At 37.4% G+C, this 24,386-nt stretch overlaps 2 protein-coding genes across 2 annotated transcripts; one reads left to right on the top strand and one right to left on the bottom strand.

Annotated features, from left to right (window-relative positions):
• Positions 1-1,143: 1,143 nt before the first annotated feature.
• LOC146970247 (uridylate-specific endoribonuclease C-like) lies at positions 1,144-12,989 on the bottom strand. Its single transcript, XM_085804440.1, has 7 exons — positions 12,951-12,989; positions 9,322-9,421; positions 8,011-8,122; positions 6,936-7,057; positions 3,944-4,056; positions 2,420-2,573; positions 1,144-1,627 (listed from the first exon to the last, which is right to left on the bottom strand). The coding sequence occupies exons 1-7, from the start codon at positions 12,959-12,961 to the stop codon at positions 1,367-1,369; spliced, it is 873 nt and encodes a 290-aa protein (XP_085660566.1). The 5' UTR covers positions 12,962-12,989; the 3' UTR covers positions 1,144-1,366.
• Positions 12,990-13,666: 677 nt separating this feature from the next.
• On the top strand, positions 13,667-23,249 carry pak1ip1 (PAK1 interacting protein 1). The gene is made up of 10 exons (XM_085804587.1): positions 13,667-13,987; positions 15,143-15,305; positions 17,454-17,574; positions 17,692-17,766; positions 18,542-18,594; positions 18,700-18,845; positions 19,537-19,634; positions 19,765-19,864; positions 21,342-21,471; positions 22,948-23,249. The coding sequence occupies exons 1-10, from the start codon at positions 13,910-13,912 to the stop codon at positions 23,052-23,054; spliced, it is 1,071 nt and encodes a 356-aa protein (XP_085660713.1). The 5' UTR covers positions 13,667-13,909; the 3' UTR covers positions 23,055-23,249.
• The last annotated feature ends 1,137 nt before the right edge of the window (positions 23,250-24,386 follow it).

Below are 24,386 nucleotides of genomic sequence, written 5' to 3' on the forward strand. Positions count from 1 at the left end.
GACGCGCTCGTTCGGGTTCGAACACGCACGCGCAAAAAAAAGATGTACATTTTATTGGGGAAGTTCCATAATTCATAAATGTAAATTTCAAAATTCCTCACCTTCATTTAAGTTGTTTTTGATTTAAGTTGATTATTATTTTAAGTCTCTTAATTTAGTTACAAACCGGAAATGTATAGCAATAAAACCTATACTAAAACCATATTAAAACCCTCACAGGTCAGAGGAGCAGCCGCAGTAATCTTTTCATCTTTTTTGTGTTTGTTGTGTGAGCTACTGGACTAACTTGAATTTCCCTGCTAGGGATGAATAAAGTATTCTCTATCTATCTATCTATCTATCTATCTATCTATCTATCTATCTATCTATCTATCTATCTATCTATCTATCTATCTATCTATCTATCTATCTATCTATCTAATGACCATACATTCAGAGATGTTTGGTGAATGATCTTATCACAATGGCCATGATTGTGGTTTGCATGGGATACAAAGTCTGTCACACAAAAAAAATAAATTGTTTTCCTTTATTGTTAATTTGACTGTTTTTTTTCTGTTTTTCTTTTTTTTTCTTTTACTTAACCTTTGTTGTGCTGTCATAATTGTAACTTTATTGTTGCTGTTGTAGCGAATGTGGGCTGGAAAGGCTGAAATGTTGTTGTTGTTGCTACAACTTGAAATAAAGCTTTGGAAAAAAAAATCTAACGCGCAGAGCGAGCGAGGGAGGGAGTGAGGGAGCGCCCAGGAAGTAACTCCACCCGCTGCCCTGAGTTTGGTCTGAAAGGCAAACATGACATGACAATGACATTCTTCACTGCAGAAAACAACTCCAGGCACCAATTCTTACTATATTTTCTAAATTTACTCAGTAACAATTAGGGGGAGACGTGCTCCCTAAAATAGTATAATAGTTATGTCGAGCACTTTTCCTTTTTCTCAAATAACCTGTTATTTCGCAGTAAGTCAGTGAGTCATGCTGCCAACTCACTGCTTCGTTTTCGATTTATACCAGATATCTGTGTAAATGCTGAATAACTGATTAAAAACAATAACTTTCAGTTTCATTTCACTGCTGAGGGACTTCAACCTGACAGACCAAAGTTTGGGCAAAGACACCCATAAAATAACATACAAGTACGAGTTTGTAAACAAAGAATTTTATTTTATTCCACAAATGTATTTAATAGCATTTATATTCCTTATACAAATTAGGCTAAAACTTCTGTTCGTAAAAAAAAAAAAATTAAGCCTTTAGTGCAAAAAACAACAACTTTGGTTTGTTTTGAGATTATACTGCATGCAAAGTCAGTCTGAGTTTAACAAAAACGTTTTACAGGACAGCTGACAGATGGAGATATGAAGTATTACAAATCCCTGTTGTTGCTGCTGAGCAGTTTAGGGAAGGATGTGCCGATGGACCGGCCGTGCCGATACACCACCAGCTCCAGCATGTACTCATCCACCTTCACCACCACAGACGTCATCTTGGAGGTCGAGATGAGGAAGATGATGGTGAAGAGAGCGACCTCGAACTCAGGACTGACGCCGATGAAGGAGCCGCCGACCGGTTTGACCAAACCCTTCCAGCTGAACTGCAGGTTCAGGACGTGGTCGTCTTCATCGGGCTATAAAACAATCCCAAAAGACTTTATTAAGGAACTGAAACTGTTCAGCATGTACAGGGCCGCCCCCTGGCATAAACTCTCTATGCGGTTGTTTAGGGCCACAGCCGTTAGGTGGGGGGCCACATGATCAGAAAGGTACCGGGGTTCATTCAAGTCATTTAAACATCCTGAGGTCTGCACGTGCAGCTATGAGCTTTATATGTAATTTGAAGTCACTATTCAGCTTCTTTTATCTCACATTTGAGACATTTGGTGAAAATAGAACGGCAGAATGACAACATTTGTGCTCAAAAAGCAATCTACAAAATTTCATTTTAGACTTGTTTTCTACACTTATCTATTACTGTATTCATATCCTATTTCAAGCACCAAAACAGTTCATTCTCATGACTGAAGGAGTGTTTTCACAAGGGGTTTGACATTTTTCAAAAAGCAGACCTCAAATTTCCAGCATTTGGCCTAAATTATTTCTTTCTACAGTGTTCTAGGACAAACTGGCCTCAGTGTGCTTACAGCGGAGGTTCTAATATTTAGACATAAAACACTTGAGTATTGTTACATCTGCAAGTATCTTAAAAAGATAAATTTAAGAAAATATGTAAAAGTCAAGAAAATGGCCTCAAACCTCAGAGGGAATAAACATGTCTGTATTCAGTTTTAACCAGTGATTTGCTGTTTGCGCTTAGAGTGCAGGGCCACAAACAAAAATCTTGTTTAGGGGGGCCACCAAAATCCTAGGGCCGGCCCTGAGCATGTTCTTCACATGCATAAGCTGACTGGGTGTTTTCTTACTGTGTCCTTGTTGTCTCTTGCTTTGTAACCTTTGTAGTCAACATGGCCGTGTTTCTCCTGCAGGTAGAACTGGACCCAGTTGTGAAGACCCGTGATCTCCCGGCCATGTTTGGTTTCTCCAACAAACACGTGCTCGAATCCACACGAGTCTTCACTGTAACAAAGAACACGGCCGTTGTATAGGGGAGAAAGGTGATGATAATTCTAGGGGCCCAGCGCCCAGTGGGGCCCATAAAAAACCCCAGTAGTCTAATCTTTGTATGACTTGATTTATTCTGCGTAAGACCCTGACTAATACTCATAGTACACTGTAAAAACTCAACATCTTTCCAAGAATATTTGTCTTATTTCTTGTCCAAATGTCTCATTTCTAGTCAAAACTAATCTCTTTCCACTTAAAATAAGACTCATTACCTAAAAATTAACTTGTTTTTAGATCATTTTCACTTAAATTCACAATAAATAGAAAAATCTGCCAGTGAAAGTAAGTTTTTTGTGCTTGTAATAAGGAAGAAAAACTTGCTCCACTATCAGATTTTTTCTACTTATTCCAAGTGAAAATCTGCTTGAAAGAAGTAAAACGTGTCTTAAAAACAAGCTACTTTTAATATGATGTGTCTTATTTTAAGTATAATGAGATTTGTTTTGACTAGAAATGACATTTTGACTAGAAATAAGACAAATATTCTTGCTAAGATACTTGAGTTTTTGCAGTATAATGCTGCATTAGCATCAAAACAAAGAAGGCTAAATAAAAAACGATAATACATACGTAGTCTAAGAAAAAAAAAGGAAAAGTTAGGGGGAGGGGCCCACTTTAGTATTCTTTAAGGGGGCCCAGAATTCCTAGCAACGGCCCTGACAAAGAATAAAGTCACACATAGTTCAGCTATGGGTTTGTTTAGTCTCCATGCATGTCCTCCTTATAGGATTATAAGAGCTTTTTCCTTTCCTTCCTTATCTTCTGTTTTTCGCTGCTGCTTAAACAACAAATATCACGACTAAAAAGTGAACATTAAATATTAAAAATGTGCAAACCTAACATGTAAAAATGATTTAAAATAAAAGTAACACAATTGATTAAGCCCACCCAGTGAAGATTAACCCAGCCACACTATTTTACAGGAACTCAACATGATGAGTATGAGATGCAAATTAAAAGCTCCAGAGAAATCTACTAATTGGATTGGATTTAGTTTTATCAAATATTTATACAGCCTTATATATATTCATATTTTTCTCTTTTCAGCCCTAAAGCATGGTTTCGGCCTGCAGAAATGATAAGTGGAGTATTTATAATTACCTAATCATTCATCTCTTTATTGATTGTTGTGTAGGGAATTCATCAGTGTCGATATCAGCTGGTTCGTGTGTAGAAAACCAGTCCAGAGGCTGATTAGAGTCATTATGTAGATGACTAAATCAGTTGCTCTGGTGTCTTACTGTAACTAAAAGCCCTGTCTGTCTCTCTGCTGCATGTGAACGCACTGCAGTGGCTCCCTCTGCTGTCACAGTGAAACTCACCCTCCACCTCTCTCTCTGTGGTACAGGCGGAACCAGATGTCGTACAGCTGCCTCTTGAACTGTGCCGGATCGGACGGCGACTGCCCCTTCCCGACCAGATACTTGTGAGCACACTGTAAAAAAACAACAAAAAAACAAACAACTTCTATTGACTTTTCAGACTTCAAAGTCAATACACACAAAAACTCTAAAATTGTTTGATTTGGTGGAGTATAAAACAGCCCAAGTATTATATAAAGCAAGGAACTATCTGCTACCAAGAAATATTCAGAGAATGTTTCATGAAAGAGAGCAAGGTTATGATTTAAAGCAGAAGTAAGCGATATTTTTGTGTTAATATAAGTCTTAAATAGTTATATCTTCCGACAGCAATCACTTACATAGAGTGTTTGGACCGAAACACGGGTCTGTCAGTCACTCTGCTCTGCTCTGAGCCGAGGAGAAAACTTTTCTCGTATCCTACAGTTTTTATCCAATGAGGAGAGAGAACGGCATGAAGGGCTGTGTGTGCAGCCAAGGGATGCGCCTGAATGTGGTGACGTAGGGACGAGGACTGTTATGGTGCGTTCAAGGCAACTCGTAACTCGTGTTTTTCCGACCTGTGAAGTCGTACCAGTTCGATCTGGTACGAGTTCACGGGTCGGAAGTTACGAGTGGCCGTTACAGTGACTTTCACAGGTAAAACAGGTCGGAAAAACACGAGTGGGTTGCCTGGAACGCTACAAAGTCGTAAGTCGTGACTTGAAGCTGTAATTTACGGTTTCAAAAGCCTGCCTGGAACGCAGCATTAGCCAAAACGACCGGATCGCTTACTTCTGCTTTAAGAGAGAAATCAAAAACTAAAGGTTGGCAGAGCTCGCACAACAAAGAAAAGTTTCTGTTATCACCATTTGTGGAGTAAAACTGTGGAATAATGAGTACTGATACTGAAATCCAAAACATTTCGAGTGTAATCATGTTTAAAAAGAGACATAAAGAGGGGCGGTGCGTGGCGCAGTGGGTAGAGCGGCCGCCCCATGTAGAGGCTACAGTCCTCACTGCAGGCGTCCCCGGTTCGAATCCCGCGTCGGGCAGACCTTTCCTGCGTGTCATTCCCCCTCTCTGCCTCCCCATTTCCTGTCTATCTCTACTGTCATCACTATGAAATAAAGGCAAAAAGCCGAAAAATATACTTTAAAAAAAAAAGAGACATAAAGAAATGATTCTCCAGAGGTCCATTGAATAATTCACACAAGGTGTTTGCTTACTTACTATTTGGATTAAAATGTGTAATGTGTAAAATGTTTAATTGGAACATATAGTTAAAATTATAGGGGTAGGATTAGATAAGTTTATACTTCTTCCTACTCCTTTTCACTCATGTAAACTGCGTTGCTTATGAGATGTTACTTTTTTTGTGTATACATTTTTGCTGTTCACTTATTTCCTTATTATATTATTATTTTATCTTATTTTTTTTTTTTTTTTTTTACATTGTCGTTTACATGATCGAAATAAAGATATCAATCAATCAAGTAAGTGTAGTCAAAGAAACATCAGAAAGGCTGAAACATTTTTTAAATTTGAGACTGAAAACGTCTTTCATGATCCTGGAAACATTTCTTCTGTCTTTAAAACCAACACAGATGAGGCGGCGTCCTGAAAGGGCTTAAAATAAAATGCAAAGTTAAGTGAAAATCAAGTGAACAGCTTCTAAATAGACTTCTTAATAGACGTCAGAAACAGTTTCTTCCCCCAGGCCATCACAGCACTAAACTCTCAATAAACACTGTTGCACTATACAAACTCACCAAACTATATACTGTCATGCACTGTAGTACTGTATGGCAGCTGATGCCAATTGCACAATGGACTATAATTGTTTTATATATGTGTGATGTGTGGATGAGATGACTGCTGCTTTTTTATTAATTAATTCTATTTATGTATATGCATTGTCATTGTGTTTATGCACCACTAGGAGTAGCATCTCCAATTTGTTGTATCTGACACAATGACAATAAAGTTTCTATTCTATTCTATTCTTACTACCAACCAATTTATTATGTAAACTACATTAGAATTTCAATTTTAATGAAATAGGAATTAGTGGGAAAAAAAGTGAATATAGGAACTGAAAGAAAAATTAATGATATAGTATAATAATTTTCTCCCCACACTCAAGCTAAAAATAGAAATGATGCAGTTTATATGGTGATAGAAGATGGAAAAATGTCCCTGTTTTGGCCTGTAACTAAAAAATTACTGCAACAAGTCAAATCTTTGATTTTCTATTTAAAACAGATGATACTTGATCTTGTAAGAAGCAGGGTATATACAGGAATCTTGAAGTTAATTTTAATAACTTTTTAAGACTTTTTCAAGACCTTCTCAATATTTTTTTAATACCTCACCGCCACTTCAAGCTGTAATCATTTACATCAGTGACACTTTTAACAAAACAGTTTTAGTTTGTGATAAAGACTATAGATCACTATGATGCAACAGAATTCAAAATAGGCTGGGATAATAAATCAAAGGCAAAGTTTATCAAAAAAAAAAAACATTGCTCCACTCTCAAAAAACAAAAAAAACAATCTTCTTTTCTTTTTTTATGTACCGGTTCATCTTTGTTTTTTAAAAATGAATAAATTCACACACTTTTACAATGTTTTTTAGGTCTCAAACTCTCTTGGACAGCTAATTCAGAAAAAATACCTTCAAAATTTAAGACTTTATAAAGTCGTGAAAAGACTTTTTAATACTTTTTAAGGGTCTTAATTTTCCCCAAATTGATTTATCACCTTTTAATACTTTTCAAGACCCCGCGGATACCCTGAAGAAGTCACCTTCACGTTAACTTTAAATCCTCAAGCTCGTCAGTAAACAGCAGGCAACGTAGAGGTGTGTGTGTGTGTGTGTGTGTGTGTGTGCACAGCTGCTGAGCGGGACTACACTGTGTTGTAACTGTGTTTGAGCGTTAAAGTTTATGACGACAGATGTGTGGCTGCACCTTCATGAGCTCTGTCTCCAGGATGGAGTTGAGGAACAGCCAGTTCTCCTGCAGCTCCTCTGAAGTCACCGTCTCAGACACGCCCGTCGACATCTCATAGTTGTCCAGCAAGTTGATGAAATCTGCACAGAAAAAGACGTGTTTAACATCAAAACATAATAAGAGGTTGTATTGTATTCTTACTAGTGAAGAATATTTTATTGCAGTGGATCAATGAAAAAATACCAACTGTTACAGTAAAGGCTGGCAAAGAGTGATGTTTGATCTAGTGCCATTAGAGTACCTTACATGTATATTACATTTATAAACAGACTAGGGATGTCACAATTACTTGTTTTCACAATTAATCGCGGTATTAAACGCCACAATTATTTAATCGTAAAGATTCCTAAATACCGTCACTTCCCCCAAAAAATGATGTTGGAACCTTATTTGCAGATGTGGCGCAAAAATAAAGGTAAATGCACAGATACTGGTCCATTTACCTAACGTAACATTGAATTGGTAGGAATTTAAATGTTAGCGTGTCATTTTTAATAATAAAAAAAGCAAAACAAAACAAAAAATGATTAAAATAAACGCAAACATTTCATATAGATAAGAATTTATGACTTGAATATTTCAAACATTTCCCCTGGGGATTAAGAATTGGTCATATATTAATAGATACTTGAAATATTTTGTGTAAACAATGAGTAATGTAGTTATTTGTTGACTATATTTGATTTTACACATTCATAGTGTTGTGATTAATGCATAATAATTGTAACACCGTGATTATTTCTCTGACAATAATCGTACCAAGAAAATTTATAATCGTGACATCCCTAAAACAGACCAATTCTATAAAGTTTGGGAACCCTGTTTAAACTATGTAGAGCCTGGTGTCTCTAATATCATGATGCAGGGATTTTCTTGACATTATGGCTGTAATTATTTATATAGATCTGAGCTGGTGTTCTGTTTTTGATTTGTTTGTTTTGCTTTTTTATTTCTGTGGACCATATTCTGTATCCATCCCTTTACTTGTAAAAGTGAAAAATTAATTAAAAATCTTGTTAAAAATGATACTCACGTGCGTACGTCTCAATGCCCTTCAGTTTGTCTTCGTTGACATGTGCGAAGAGCGGAGCGCTGGCTTTGTCTCTGGCGTAGTTGCTGCCCTGAGCCACGTAACCTGCCCGACCCTGAATAACACACATGGACAGACAGTCATCAGGAAACATAGTGAGAATACATACAAGGCATAGAAACTGACTCTAGCACAAGCATGTTGGAGCCCCAAGGAGATGAAGAGTATACAGCTGTGCAGCCACATCTGTCAGGCAGTGAGGATTTCAGTTAAGCCCTGACATGCTCCTGCTTGCTTAGGGGGTAAAACTTTATCAGACTGATATCATACCTGCTAATTAGCACTTATGGAACAACTGAAATGTCATTTTGTCACTTCAAACGTAAACTCAAGACCGTCTTGACATGATCAAGGTGCTGTGTGGAAAGTTAAGGGATTATTAAAGTCAAAATAATTCATCTTTGAGGGACCATGAATATCTGTTATTAAATTTCATGTCAATCCATCCATTAGCTGTTGAGAAATTTGCTTTAAAGGTACAGTGTGTAGTATTTGTCAAGGTTTATTGGCAAAATCTGAATATATTACCAATGAATATATTTGTATAAGTGTATAATCGCTATAAAATAAAATCCATTAGGTTTTCTTAGCCTTAGTGTATAATTATTCTTTTATATGTACATATAGCAAGGGTCTTGCTTAGCGAGTGTCGCCATCTTGTGCCACCATGTTTGTAAGGAATGGAAAATCCAGCCAACCAGAGAGCACGTTTCAAGAGTTTTATGTTCATAAATAAACAATAGAATGATTTAATCGATAAATAATAGAATTGGATTGCTAGATGTCACTGTTTTCTCCTCATTTTACACACTGGACCTTTAAAAACCACAAATGTCAACCTCCTGGTGGCTCTAGGAAAAGTCAGAAAGTCACCAAAAGTCAGTATAGGATTCGTCATGGGGGTTAATGCAAAATTTGGCAGCAATTCATTCATCCATTCATCCATCCTACATGAACATTTTAATAAAAGTCAAACTACTGACTGACGGAGCTGGTGTAAAAGTCAATGGATCACCAGAAGCAGAAGAAAACCCATCCAATAGTTATAATGATCATATGATAACCAACAACTACTGAAAGGGTCCCTATGAAATTCATAGTATTCATGGTTCCCAAAAGGATGAATGAACACCTAAAAGGTCCGGATGATCCTCTGACTCTGACGCTGCTGCTCTGTGGCTGTTGGTCCTGATGGGATTTGCAAATTACCACCTTTATCTTTATGTTTTGCATCAGAGACAAGTAGCTACCGACCTGGAGGGAGATGGTGTAATCGGTCCCCGGCCTGAGGCGGTTAGCGTCCAGCTTCCACAGCTGGTTCAGCACCTCAGTGAGCTCCTGGTCGGCCTGCTGACTGAGAGACGCCAAAATAAACGGACAAAGTGAGTTAACGTACTCTGAGATAAATAAACCCTCTATGGTACCATGTTGCCATCGGGCAACATACCACTTTTTGGCCTGTCACATCTCCACAATTCATCCCATTTAATGCTGTAATACTTTAAAAAAGAGAGGAGACCTTAGAGAACCACTAACAATGCTTTAATTTATCACATGACTTTCAAGAAGCCATACTGAAACCCTTTTTTGCAGACTTTTTCAAAGGAAACAGGTTTGCCATTTTGCTCCACTAAAACGGTCTGAAAACATACAGTAACTTCCTGGCCCTTTTTCATCTGGAAAAAAATATATTTACACTAATACATTACTAAAGTTTCATTTTTAATAGTTCCATGCAATTTATTTACTTATTAAATAATGGAAACTTGTTCAAATGCACCTGTTGCCCGAAAGCAACAACGTACCATTATAGAAAATTGCAATGTTGCCTTGAGGCGACAGTGAACCATTATGGAATCAATATTGCATTATGAGACTATGGTAGTGTGTGTTTAGGTGTAAATATAATGTTCAAAAACATATAATTCATCATAATTTAGTTTTTTTATCCTTAATAAATTTGATTTTGGACGCAGTAAAGTAAACATCAGGCTATTATGATGATGATGAGGAAGATGAGAGTGAGAATGAGGATGAGGATGAGGCCAGTGAAGGTGAAAGTCTACAGAGACTGGTGTTTCTAATACAGTAGATGATGAACCGTAATTGTACAATGTTGCCTACAGTCTATTTTGAGACATAAAAACATTCCAAACATTTTCCCCCACTGGCATCATAATGCGTACCATAGAGGGTTAAAAAAAGGATTATTTTGTTGTTTCTTCAGAGAAACAACAACAGCAGATACTTTGTAGGACAAACGCAGGTGTTTCTTTCTTCATAAACAATGGAAACGTTCTTCTCAAGTGTCCCAGTGATCATGACGCCCTGAGAGTGAGCCAGCCAGCATTTTTTATTATTATTCATTGATACCTGAGATGAGAGAAAAAGTGAGATATTGTTTTCATCAACTTGACTAAAAGGCCCATTAATATAATAGTCATGTAAAAAAAAAAAAAAAAAAGTATCATCTGTGTCGAAAAGACTTTAAAAACCTGCACATTTCTATTTCTGTTTTCTCCATCCACAGAAATTATTAACTAGGACGTGATATCCCTCTATTGATTTTTTTTTTTAATCTTTTCCTTAACTGACCTGCTTTATCTTTTCCAGCAGGAAGTTCTTCTTTTTTTCCCTATAAACTGTTGCTCCACAGCATCTGCTGGTGAGGTTAGATGAGATTACTCACTGGGAGGAATTAATGATGAAGGGGAAGTGTGTCTTTTTCATGGTTCTCTATTTATTTATTTTTATCTGCCACTGATTCATTCAGCCGTTAAGAGAATAAAACCTCTCATCTTGGCAGCTTTGTGTGAGATTGTGTCTCTTGATTTACTCATTAAGATATTTATCATTTAACAGGAAGTCACTGTAATATACAAAACCAAACCATCGCAGTCTAACAAACCTGTGCGTCTCATAAACCTGGATCAAACTGAATGTGTCTTGTTTGTATTTTTTGACCTATTAATGCAAGGGAGGAACATATTGGGTTTGTAGCTTCATCTGAAAGTATTGATTATCAACCAATGGACACCAAAAAGATAACCCTTCACAGTTATGTCTGGATTAGGGATGTCACGATTATAGATTTTCTTGGTACGATTATCGTCAGAAAAATAATCACGATTATTATGCATGAATTAATTTCACAACACTATTAATGTGTAAAATCAAATATAGTTAGAATATAATTACATTACTAATTATTTATTAATTGTTAAAATATTTTAAGTAGTTATCTATTCAAATATGACCAATTATTAATCCCTCAGGGGAAGTGTTTGAAATATTCAAGTTATTAATTGTTATCTTTACCAAATGTTTAAGTTAATTTGAATAATTTTCTTTTAGTTACAGTACAAATGACACTCTAGCATTTTAATTCCTACCAAATCAATGCTACGTTAGGTAAATGGACCAGAATCTGTGAATTTACCTTTACATTGGCGCCGATCTGCCAATACGGTTCCGACATAATAATCTTTTTCGGAAAGTGACGGTATTTAGGAATCTTTGTGATCAATTAATTGTGGCGTTTAATACCGCGATTAATTGTAAAAACAAGTAATTGTGACATCCCTAGTCTGGATGCTCTCAGAATATCTTCAGAACCCAGACAGGAAGTGAAAACACAGAGTTAATATCAACCTAGAGTTAAACAAGTGTCGACATGTGCACATACTGTACTGTCTATCACTTCACCTTTTCCATTTCAAAGTATATCACTAATTGATCTTGGTGCAGGTAGGAACTTGTGAATATAAGGAACATGCAGTTGACTTTACATTGAAATCAGGCGAATCATCTGGGAACGCTTAGTTTAATTACTGTAGCATCTTTTTGCCTGAAGCCTGTAAACTGATAAAGGCCTTGTGTTGTTTTCTGTTAGTCCTGCTGCTGTTTGTCTTTTGTTGGACTCACACAAAGCCACAGCAGCACAGACAACAGACGGACCAGTGGGGATAACACTTGGCCCCCATTATTAAGTCACACCTTGAAGGCTCAATGCATAGTTTGTAATCCGAGGTCCCATTGAGGTTTTTTTTTCCTCTTCTTCTGCTTTCTTTCTATTGCCTGTTGCATTTATGGTGTAATTCAGGATGTTATGTGAAACCATGATAGGTCTGACATTTTAGCATCTGCCCTATCACCACACTGCACACTGCACAATGTCTTTTTTCTTTTAGAGAGATCTTAATTGAAATTTTAAGTATCTCGCTGACACACCCTTCCTGTCATATAAATATAAAACATGGCAGATGAGTGGCACATTTAGGAGAAAAAAAGTTGAGTAACAGTCAAATGACAGGAAGGGGCTCTCTCTCTCTCTCACACACAGACAGAAACTCCTCTGTTCTTTATTTAGCCTATTGGGCACTGTAGTTATGAATCTCACAATAGGCAAGAAGAACAGCTGCAGAAATTCACTTGGATCTTCTAATCTCAACTATGTCCTGCCTATGTTGTGTTGTTGTGTGTTACATAACATGAAAAAAACCCACTAATCACTACCAGACCCAAACATCAGTCTGTCTGTACTCTCACAGAAAACAACATCCACGTACTTCACTGCAAACCTGTAATCTGCACTGAGAACAGCTGCTGGTCTGAGACACGAGAAAAGATCGAGTAAAAACAAAAACAAGACTTTTTTTTTTTTAACCTTGTGACCACAATCCTACAATGTGTCCATTGTTTAGGCTACATAAAATATTTCGTACTTGTCTTGTGAAAAAATAAACTCTAAATGTGTCACTTCTGCGCCGATAAGTAACATGCATTAAAAAGCAGTGAATAAAAACGTTTTGAAGACAAGTTGTTCTAGTTTCTCCTTCACCTGACTCTCAGTACTACTTCAGTACTACTTCAGTACTACTTACCCTCTTGCCATGATTCCGCTCCGTGGAAAAAATTACTCTGACTTGTTCTGCATCCTCTTAGAAAACCACCGTTTCATCTGAGACAGTTATCTGAGACGTCAATCATGAACCAGCCAATGACAAGACACGAAAACGCCCCAAGTCCCACCCCCCTTCGTGATATTTTAGTAATGAAAAACTGGTGTTACTGTGAATAAAGTGTGCTAAACTCATTATCGGTAGAAAAAAATAATTGTTTGTACTTGAATACAGCAAGGCAAGGCTAATTTATTTGTATAGCACCTATACAGTCTATGTAGCCTATAGCACAAATCATTCATCAGGCAATTCAAAGTGCTCTACAGAGGCAATCAAAACAGAAAAATGCATTATTAAAAATGAAAAGAAAGAAATAAGACAGTAAATGACAATAATAGCGATTATTAATGATTAAAAGCATTAAAATATTAAAATTAAAAACAGAAAAATACATGAAAGTAAAGAAAAACATAACATTCAACCGATCTGAACTTTTTTAAAAACATCTCAACTCCTCAATTTGCTCTTTATTAGATCAGTTAGTGTAGAAATATACTGTTCAGTTGTCATATTATTTGTAAATCTCATGTAAGTGTAGAAAATCAAATCAAACTTCGTCACACCAGCTTTTATTTTGAAATCCACCTCACCAACCACGTGACGTCGACGTAAAGTTCTGCGCATGCGCTGAGGCTGCGCACGTTGTTTTTGATGTGGGAGTGAGTTTAGCAAAAAACTAGCAACACATGTCTTGATTAAAGAGCTTTATCAGGCCGTTAATGTTGATTATATCCGCTGACATTTTCAGGAGCTGTTTGTTTGGACTTTTATTAACAGTCGCTGAAACCAAGCGACACATTTTAAAACTAGAAAAAGCTGAAGTTTGAAGAAAGCGAGCAAGCTAATCTAGCTATCTATAGTATATCCATAGAGGCAGCAGCATGGCAGCTGTACTGGAGCTGGTGGCTGGGAGCTACGAGCAGATCACCTTCGGTTACCGAGTGAAAACTGATGAAAAAGTAAGTTTGAGTCAGTTGTTTTTTAAGTTTGCGTGATAAACTGTCCCTTTATTAAGTCTCGTCTGCGTTGGATTCCCTGTTTTAGGAAACTTAGCTGAGCTGTCACTGGGATTGATGTAGAGTCCTACACAATAATAACTTGTGTGTGCAATATCCAGATCTATTGTGTTATTATTTCTGGAGCCTAGTGGATTAGATTAGATTAGATTAGATTATATTAGATTAGATTAGATTTAATATGCCTTTATTTATCCCACAATGGGGAAATTCCAGTTTTGCCAGCAGCAATTACACCAAAAAGTGCAGAAATAAATATATACATACAAATTTACATAGCCTACAAGAAAGATAAAAAACAATGCAAATGCAAGTATATAAATAATTAGAAATAAGGAAGAAGCCTGTCACTGATGGAGATTTCCAGGGCTCTTACAGTGTAATGTAGGGGGTTAGAGACATAATAGAGACATCTTCATCATCATCCTCCTGTGTGTGGATGTTTTTAATGCATAAATATTTTACAATTCCCAAGGAAAATGATAACCCTTACCCTCTCCTGGCTCAAACCCCTACCTATACCCAACCTTCAACAATGGCGATCGAGGGACAAAAGAAACTTTATTTAATGGAAAAGATAACTGCAAAACAGACATGTTTTTGGTTTTGCGGGCTCCAGTTATCACCCATTTTGGATGGCCCGACAGAAATGAAGTGTCGGGTGTATTTTGGACTTTGTTTTGTTTAAGTTTACTTTATTTGTCCCATATAATTACAAGTAATTACAGTGAAATTCTTACGTACCTTTGGTCATTTGCATAACATAAATAGAGATACAAGAATATAAAAAGGAAGAATATTTAAAAACGAGAGAAGGTGGTAGCAGATTTTATAAATATAATACAATAGTGCAACGGCAACCGATAAAAAAGAAGAATGAAGATATACAGATTTGTGGGATGTCCATTTGTGAAGTACCGTAGATCTTGAACTGGGTTTGTAGTTTTGCTGAGACACTAAATGCTCCTTGGTTTTGTCTTTAGTGTATTGTTTTATTTTGTTTTTATATGCACAATTTTAAATTAAGAATGTTCTTTAAAAATATATTTTCCAATTCCTTTTCTTTATATTGTGTTGTTATTGTTGTTGTGTCTGTAGGAGTGGACAGCCAAGGCAAAGTTCACGCATCATGCCCACACAGCGTCCATATCGGCCGTGGCGGCCAGCGAGAGGTTTGTCGTCACAGGAAGCAAAGACGAGACCATTCAGCTTTACGACATGAAGAAGAAAATAGAGCACGGTGCTCTGCTGCATCATGACGGTGAGTCTGTCAGTGTAGAGCTCACACTGGTACGTATGTGGATTAGACCAGGGGTTCTCAACTAGTTTCACTCTGGGCTCCACATTTTCCTATGATCATTAAGTTGCGACCCACTTTTATAGAATTCAAACCAAGATTTTTTTTTTTTTTAAGCCTTTAAAAACTCATTCTGCTCTTTATTGAGCAAAGTGCATTTCAGAGCACATGAATGAAACTGAGGAGGACCATGACAACTGCATGTACGGAAGTGAATAAAAAAATATCAAACTGCACAAAATGGAGACCAACAAAATGATATATTTGACTTCTAATGCATCTCTGCATTCAGAGCATGTTCACAAAAGTGAATAAATATCAAATTGCACAAAATAAAGACCCACAAAACAAAACAAGATTCACTGCATTCAGGCCACATTAATAAGAAACTGAGGAGGAGCATTACAACTGCATGTGTTCATGTGATGCCTGCCTTTCAAAATAAGTTATTTTTCAAAATAAAAGACATGTCCAACATCAGATGTGCATTAAATATTATTTACTTTTTTGACCAGCTGTCCGCGACCCATCCAGAACGGGTCCGCGACCCACTTTTGGGTCCCGACCCACCAGTTGAGAACCACTGGATTAGATGTACAATTAAATGCAAGTTACGAGGCTCTAAGAAAGTGGTTAAAGCAGAAGTAAGCGATCCGGTTGTTTTGGCTAACTTTCTGTCAGCCGATGGAGTTAGCAGTCCCCGCCCTCGTCCCTACGTCACCACATTCACGCGCATCCCTTGGCTGCACACACAGAGAGGACCGCCCCTTTATGCCGTTGATGCCGCTCTTCTCATTGGATAAAGGTTGTAGGATACAAGGAAAGTTTTCTCCTCGGCTCAGAGCAGAGCAGAGTGACTGACAGACCCGTGTTTCAGACCAAACACTCTATAGAAGTGATTGCTGTCGGAAGATACAACTATTTAAGACTTACCGTATATTAACACAAATATTCCGCTTACTTCTGCTTTAAGTTTGGTTAAACTTTATTAATCCCAGAGGGGAAATTCATTTTTATCGCAGCAGCATAAAAAGAGAAACAGGACCTTGAACTATATGAAATTATACAAAATATATAATGCATAAAAATACTGATTGACAGTGATTGAAGAGAATGATTGGAGGGTGTGGCCAGTAATGCTTTAAAGCATTGATTATAGCAGCACTAAGAGTTAAAAAAAAAAAAAAAAACTAAATATGGACAGAAAAAGTTAGTTCACTTAATATTCTCCCCAACACCTTCCTCTTTTGTGTTACCGAACAGATTTTTCCTCTTAGGTTCACCAGAAATGCCCGTTGGGGTCTGAATAACTGTACATGTATCCGGCTTCTCAGAAACTATTAATTAGAGATAACTAGAGAAATAACAAACCTTGTTTTGTATTTGTTAAAGGGATAGTTCAACATTTTGGCAAACTGGCCCATTGCCATAATCCCTATAGTTTTAGGAGTAGATTTGTTACCTTTAATTGTCGGTGCAAGCTATTTTTAGAACGGCAGAGCGGAGTCGCGAGCTGCTCAGAGCTACGCTACGGAGGCTCATGGGATTTCTTGGTTTCCCTCATCAAACTCATCAAATACACAATCCAACAACTCCAAAACGCTCTGGTGGACAAGTTGTGAGCTGCACATTCACCACGCTATGAGATAATAACACAACGTTACCACACAGAGTTGTTTTAGAGGGAAATACAGAGACTGCTTGATGAAAAACTGTCCCTGAAGGCAACGTTTTGCATGAATTTCCCTCTAAAACAACTCTGTGTGGTAACGTTGTGTTATTTTCTCATAGCGTGGTGAATGTGCAGGTCACAACTTGTCCACCAGAGCGTTGTGGAGTTGTTGGATTGTGTATTTGATGAGTTTGATGAGGGAAACCAAGAAATCCCATGAGCCTCCGTAGCGTAGCTCTGAGCAGCTCACGGCTCTGCTCCGCCGTTCTAAAAATAGCTTGCACCGGCAATTAAAGGTAACGAACCTACTGCTAAAACTATGGGGATTATGGTAATGGGCCAATTTGCCAAAAATGTTGAACTATCCCTTTAAACTGTAAAGAAGCCAGAAGCCAGTATGTTTTGTGATCTGAGCATTGAACTTGTCCGTCACTGCGCAGGCACCATCACCTGTCTGGAGTTTTACGGATCGTCTCATTTACTGAGCGGAGGGGAGGACGGACTGCTGTGTGTGTGGAGCACGAAGAAGTGGGAGTGCCTCAAGTCCATCAAAGCTCACAAGTAAGTTCACGCAGAGATGTGATGACGAGGAGGCACTGAGATGGGTTTGATTTGTCGTCTTGTATTTTGTATTTTAAGTAACCAGCTTCCCTCTCTCTCTCTTCATCCTTTCATCAGAGGTCACGTCACGTCGCTGTCCGTCCATCCGTCTGGGAAACTTGCACTTTCCGTGGGAACAGATAAAACTCTCAGGTAAAAACCCACAGCTCAGCCCCACAGTGAATTAGATTATTAGTTCTGTTTCATTTTATTCTTACCTGATTTCACTTTATTGTTATTACAGTACAGGTCAAAAGTTTGGACACACTCAATGCATTTCCTTTATTTTCATGACTATTTACATTGTAGATTCTCACTGAAATTCCACTAATGAACGCTGACAAGGCAACACCACCTGTGAAGTGAAAACCATCTTCAGGTCAGGTTCACCTCTTGAAGCTCATCAAGAGAATGCCAAGAGTGTGCAAAGCAGTAATCAGAGCAAAGGGGGGCTACTTTGAAGAAACTAGAATTGGTGGGGGCAGAGATAGAGGAGGAGGAGGAAGAAGGAGAGGAAGAAGAAAGAGAAGACAAAGAAGACAAAGAAGAAAATACATGTTTTCAGTTATTTCACACTTTTTTGTTAATTCCACATGTGTTCATTCATAGTTTTGGTGCCTTCAGTGAGAATAAAGGAAACACATTGAATGAGAAGGTGTGTCCAAACTTTTGGCCTGTACTGTATATCTCTGATTATTGCTGCAATGGTTGTTATTATCATTAGTGTAAGCTTTTTTCTATTATTATTATTTGTATTTTTATTTGAACTTTTCTTCACATTTTATGTGATTTTATGGTGGACCCCAGGAAGATTAGTGGCTGCTGTGCCAGGGATCCAATTAAAATAAACAAATAAACAGTCATCGAGGCAAACGCTTTATTAAACAGCGAATCAGAAATGACTGTTGCATCTTTTTTATCCTTTAAGAACGTGGAATCTAATCAATGGAAGATCGGCCTTCATCAAAAACATTAAACAGAGTGAGTGTCACCGTGAACCGTCTGCTCCCTTAGAGATTATCTACGTGTCTGAAATGACCTGAACTGATTTTCTTGTGTATTTTATTCTCTGCTTTTTTTGAACAGACGCGCTCCTAGTCAGATGGTCTCCAGATGGAGATAAATATGTGGTGGTGGCCGACGACAAGGTCGACGTCTACGACCTGGAGACGGCTTCTGTCACCGGGACGCTCACAAACCCCAAAAGGATCTCGTCAATTAAGTTCTTAAATGTAAGTTCTCTGATTATAAACCTGCATTAACAATGATTTTTGAGTGATTCATGGCCTCTGTCTAATAATCTCACCAAAGGAGTACAGAAAAAATATTAAAAATAACCAAATAATAATAAAATAAGTTAAAGATGACATTGTTCATAATAGACGACATCTTTGTCATCATCATCATGTGTGTGTGGATGTTTTTGATGCATGAATATTTTACAATTCCCAAGGAAAATGATAACCCTCTCCTGGCTCAAACCCCTACCTATACCTAACCTTCAACAATGGCGATCGAGGGACAAAAGAAACTTTATTTAATGAAAAAGATAACTGCAAAACTTCATGTAAAAATAGACTTGGTTTTGGTTTTGTGGGCTCCAGTCATCACCCATTTTGGATGACAGATAGAAGTGAAGTGTCGGGTGTATTTTGTCCCCCCTATTTGGGGCTTTGTTTTGTTCAAGTTTTCTTTATTTGTCCCATATAATTACAAGTAATTACAGTGAAATTCTTACGCACCTTTGGTAATTTGCATAACATAAATAGAGATACAAGACTATAAAAAGAAGACAATGAGAAGAATATTTAAAAACGAGAGAAGATGGTAGTAGATTGTAGTCACCAAAGGAGTACAGAAAAAATATTAAAAATAACTAAATAATAATAAAATAAGTTAAAGATGTGTTGGTTTCCTCCCCAGAACTCCATCCTGGCTGTTGCGGGAGACGATGAAGTTGTGAGGTTATGTGACCTGGGGAAACAGGAATGGGTGTGTGAGTTCAAAGCTCATGAAACCAGGTAACTTTAAAACTTTAACGTGTTTTGTCTTTTTTTTTTTTTCACTTAACAGATTCAGCGCCATGTACGTATGTGTTGGTATTTATTTTAAAATATACAGTATATAACCAAATGCTGTGTGTGATACCAGGGTGAAAGCAGTCGACAGTTTTGTCATGGAGGATTACTGTGTGCTGGTGACGGCCTCGAATGACGGATTCATCAAAATGTGGAAACTCCATCTGAAAGAGGTTCGTCTCCGATCATCTTTTCAGTTTATACGAGTAGAAGATAGTTATTATTAGCAGTGAATGTTTTAAAAATGTCTTTAACATTTACAACCGGTTTACATACGATATAGCAATAATGACTAAATAGGACTGGTCTGTTTAGATTATCATAATAATATCATAATGAAAACCAAGTCTTGCTTTGGACAACTGTCCTTCTCATTTGCTGCTTCAAACGACTGAAACCTTTTACAAAAAACACTCAAGCTTGATGGTTTTGTTTCTATATCAGCATTCAAAGGCCGTCTAAAGACACCTGTAAATGTTTTAACTCAATCTGACTGTTTTTTTTGTTTTTTAGGCTTTCTTTTTATTTAACATTTCAGTTCTTTTTTGTTTTCCAAGCAAAAACAAAGAAAGAACAAAAAATAGACAGAGAATATTAGTGAACAGACAGGTTGACGAAGGCCAAACATTAGTGCAAAATGGAGCGATCATTCACACAGACAATGAGTTACACGTCAAAGAATATGAAGTCCACCTTTCCCAGTACTTTGTGTACGGTTCAGCCCGTAGTCTGGAAAGGTCAGTTTTCTATTCATTTTATTACATTAACAATGGTGATCCAGTCATTTAATTCCTTGATGGCAGATTTGTCTGCAGCCACTTCCATTGCTTAGTGCAGGGGTTCTCAACTAGTCTCACTCTGGGCTCCACATTTTCCCATGGTCATTAAGTCGCGACCCACTTTTATAGAATTCAAACCAAGAATTTTTTTTAAAGCCTTTAAAAACTCATTTTGCTCTTTATTGAGCAAAGTGCATTTCAGAGCACATGAATGAAACTGAGGAGGACCATGACAACTGCATGTACGGAAGTGAATAAAAAAATATCAAACTGAACAAAATGGAGACCAACAAAACGATATATTTGACTTCTAATGCATCTCTGCATTCAGAGCATATTCACAAAAGTGAATAAATATCAAATTGCACAAAATAAAGACCCACAAAACAAAACAAGATTCACTGCATTCAGGCCACATTAATAAGAAACGGATATCTTTGCATTCAGAGCAAATGGAGCAAATAATAAGAAACTGAGGAGGAGCATTACAACTGCATGTGTTCATGTGTCTCGTGTGCCTTTCAAAATAAGTTATTTTTCAAAATAAAAGACATGTCCAACATCAGATGTGCATTAAATATTATTTACTTTTTTGACCAGCTGTCCGCGACCCATCCAGAACGGGTCTAGACCCACTTTTGGGTCCCGACCCACCAGTTGAGAAACACTGGCTTAATGTGTTTTCTTAATGTCTTGTCAGGCCAACATTGTAAACAAGAATTTTGTTCTTAATGTTTTGCCTGGTAAAATTGATAAAATAAAATAAAATAAATGAATGAAACTTCTTACGTTACAACAATAAAGTTATATAAACAGAGAATTACACTGTTGTTACCTTCTGCTGATGTGACCTGGTTGTTGTGTCCCACAGGAGTTCGAACCTCCCACCCTCCTGGGGGAAGTGAACACCACAGCCAGACTGACGTGTCTCGCCGTGTGGAGGCCGTCGTCGGTGCAGCCGGTCGCCGAGGAGCCGGCGGCCGAGGCCACGACGTCAGGAGGTGACGCCCTGCAAACACCCACTCTGATTTACAGTTTTTCTCGATCGCTAAGACACATTTCTCGAAAGCTGCTCTCATTTTCTCTAAACTGTGAACACAAACCCCAATTTTCAAGCTACATTCACAAAACCTCAGACTCTTCTTGCAAAACCAAACTTTCACCTCAAAACTGTTCAATCTGTTCTCAAAACTGAACTCTGTTGCCAAATCGTGCCCCGAGTCAATCAAAATTAAAAACACTACTGAGCAGCCACTAAACACGACATAGAAAAATAGACAACACAATGCTCAGGTCATGAAGCTGTAGAAATAAATGTTTATCGTTCACTGTAGCTAAATGCATGTTGCAAAACAAAAAACCTGTGCATTTACTGTAGCACTTCTCTCCTTCCCTTTCTTTCACCCTCCTCCCTCCCTCCCCACATCCAGTTCATCCGCTTTTCCTTCCTTCCTTCTATTTTCTTCCCAGTTCATCCCTCCTACCCTCCCTCATCCTCTCTTCCTTCACCCTGTCATCTCTCATCTTCTCCTCTTGCAAAACAAAAAACCTGTGCATTTAGCACTTGTACATATAGTACTGTAAAAAAAAAAGTACAAAAACCAGAAATCCTGTGCATTTTACACGTAGCACTTGTACAGTTCAAAAACAAACAGAAATCTTGTGCATTTAGTACTTGTATGCAGTAGGCCTACGTAAAAAATAAAGTACAAAAATATAGAAATGAGAAGTGCATAACTCAGCCACAGCATCATTTCTCTGTACTGGATCAGGCCACAGGGCTTCATTCTGAACTGGTTTATATATGTTCCATCACATCATTGGACACAAGTGTTATCAATTTTGAGTTGTTGTGTTGTTGCGGTGAAACTTGTGCTTTACTTGTGTTTGACTTTTGCCACCTGTGCTCAGCATTTTGCAACACAGGTGCATCACAATGAAAATGTGTTGGTAAGTTGTGTCTAAACAGGTGAAAAGTGCTGATGGTTTTGCCAAAAGAAGTGACTGGTTCAATCAGTGGGTTCAGGCAACTGAGAATTTGGTTCAGACAACAGGGTTTAGTGTTTTAGCAATTGAGAAAAAACTGTAACATTATTTAATTGTCATGAAGAGAGAGAGAAAGAGAGCAGAAATAGATAGAAGCTGGTGAAGTGAAGTGGTTTTGTTGTCGTTTGCAGCTGCAGAAACAATCTTAACCTTTGTAGTGGGCTGAAGAGGTTCATATTTACAGTCAAAGCAGCGATAATAACCCCCAAAATATTTACAGTGCACAGTGGGAAAACTGGCTGTACTGGAAAACCTCCAGTCTCTGAAGGAGGATGTTTCTAAAAACAAAACCAAACAAACAGAAAAAAACAGTAAAACATGTTTTTGTTTAGCTGTTTCCCACTCAAAGCCTCAAGAATTCACATACTTTTTTAAATTTTTTATTTCTGTGTCTTGTTTGACAGCAGCCATCTGTTTCCATGTGTCCACAGAACTCGCCCAAGAGCTTTCAAAGACAAAGAGAGTCCGAATGGCGGGAGAAGAAGTCATTATGGAGGACGAGAGCAAACCCAGGAAGAAGAAAAAGGGTGGAAAATAAAATGGGCAGCAATAAAACAAGAAAAAAAATGTAAAAAGATATATTTTTAAAATCTTCCCATGAACTGTTTTTCTTCACTTGTTGTGATTACCAGAAGTTTGACCGCTCTCAAGTCCTGAGTGTTTGTTTGTGTTTAAATATTTTTGTTGTCAACACTGAAAAGCAGACGGGCAACAATAAATGTTTTATAATCTGGTTGTTTTGTTAGTTATTTGTACACACGGTTAAAATGTTGGATGGTCACCAGGGCCGGCCGCTGGCATAAACACTCTATGCGGTTGTTTAGGGCCACAGCCGTTAGGTGGGGGGCCACATGATCAGAAAGGTACCGGGGTTCATCAAGTCATTTAAACATCCTGAGGTCTGCACGTGCAGCTATGAGCTTTATATGTAATTTGAAGTCAATATTCAGCTTCTTTTATCTCACATTTGAGACATTTGGTGAAAATAGAACGGCAGAATGACAACATTTGTGCTCAAAAAGCAATCTTCAGGGTATCCGCGGGGTCTTGAAAAGTATTAAAAGGTGATAAATCAATTTGGGGAAAATTAAGACCCTTAAAAAGTATTAAAAAGTCTTTTCACGACTTTATAAAGTCTTAAATATTGAAGGTATTTTTTCTGAATTAGCTGTCCAAGAGAGTTTGAGACCTAAAAAACACTGTAAAAGTGTGTGAATTTATTCATTTTTAAAAAACAAAGATGAACCGGTACATAAAAAAAGAAAAGAAGATTGTTTTTTTTGTTTTTTGAGAGTGGAGCAATGTTTTTTTTTTTTATAAACTTCGCCTTATCCCAGCCTATTTTGAATTCTGTTGCATCATAGTGGTCTATAGTCTTTATATCTTTATCACACTGTTTCGTTAAAAGTGTCACTGATGGTTACAGCTTGAAGTGGCGGTGAGGTATTAAAAAAATATTGAGAAGGTCTTGAAAAAGTCTTAAAAAGGTATTAAAATTAACTTAAAGATTCCTGTATATACCCTGATCTTACAAAATTTCATTTTAGACTTGTTTTCTACACTTATCTATTACTGTATTCATATCCTATTTCAAGCACCAAAACAGTTCATTCTCATGACTGAAGGTGTGTTTTCACAAGGGATTTGAAATTTTTCAAAAAGCAGACCTCAAATTTCCAGCATTTGGCCTAAATTATTTCTTTCTACAGTGTTCTAGGACAAACTGGCCTCAGTGTGCTTACAGCGGAGGTTCTAATATTTAGACATAAAACACTTGAGTATTGTTACATCTGCAAGTATCTTAAAAAGATCAATTTAAGAAAATATGTACCGGTAAAAGTCGAGAAAATGGCCTCAAACCAGTGATTTG

This window comes from Trachurus japonicus, chromosome 17, assembly GCF_045865225.1.
Source record: "Trachurus japonicus isolate A0001 chromosome 17, Traja_1.0".
Classification (NCBI taxonomy): domain Eukaryota; kingdom Metazoa; phylum Chordata; class Actinopteri; order Carangiformes; family Carangidae; genus Trachurus; species Trachurus japonicus.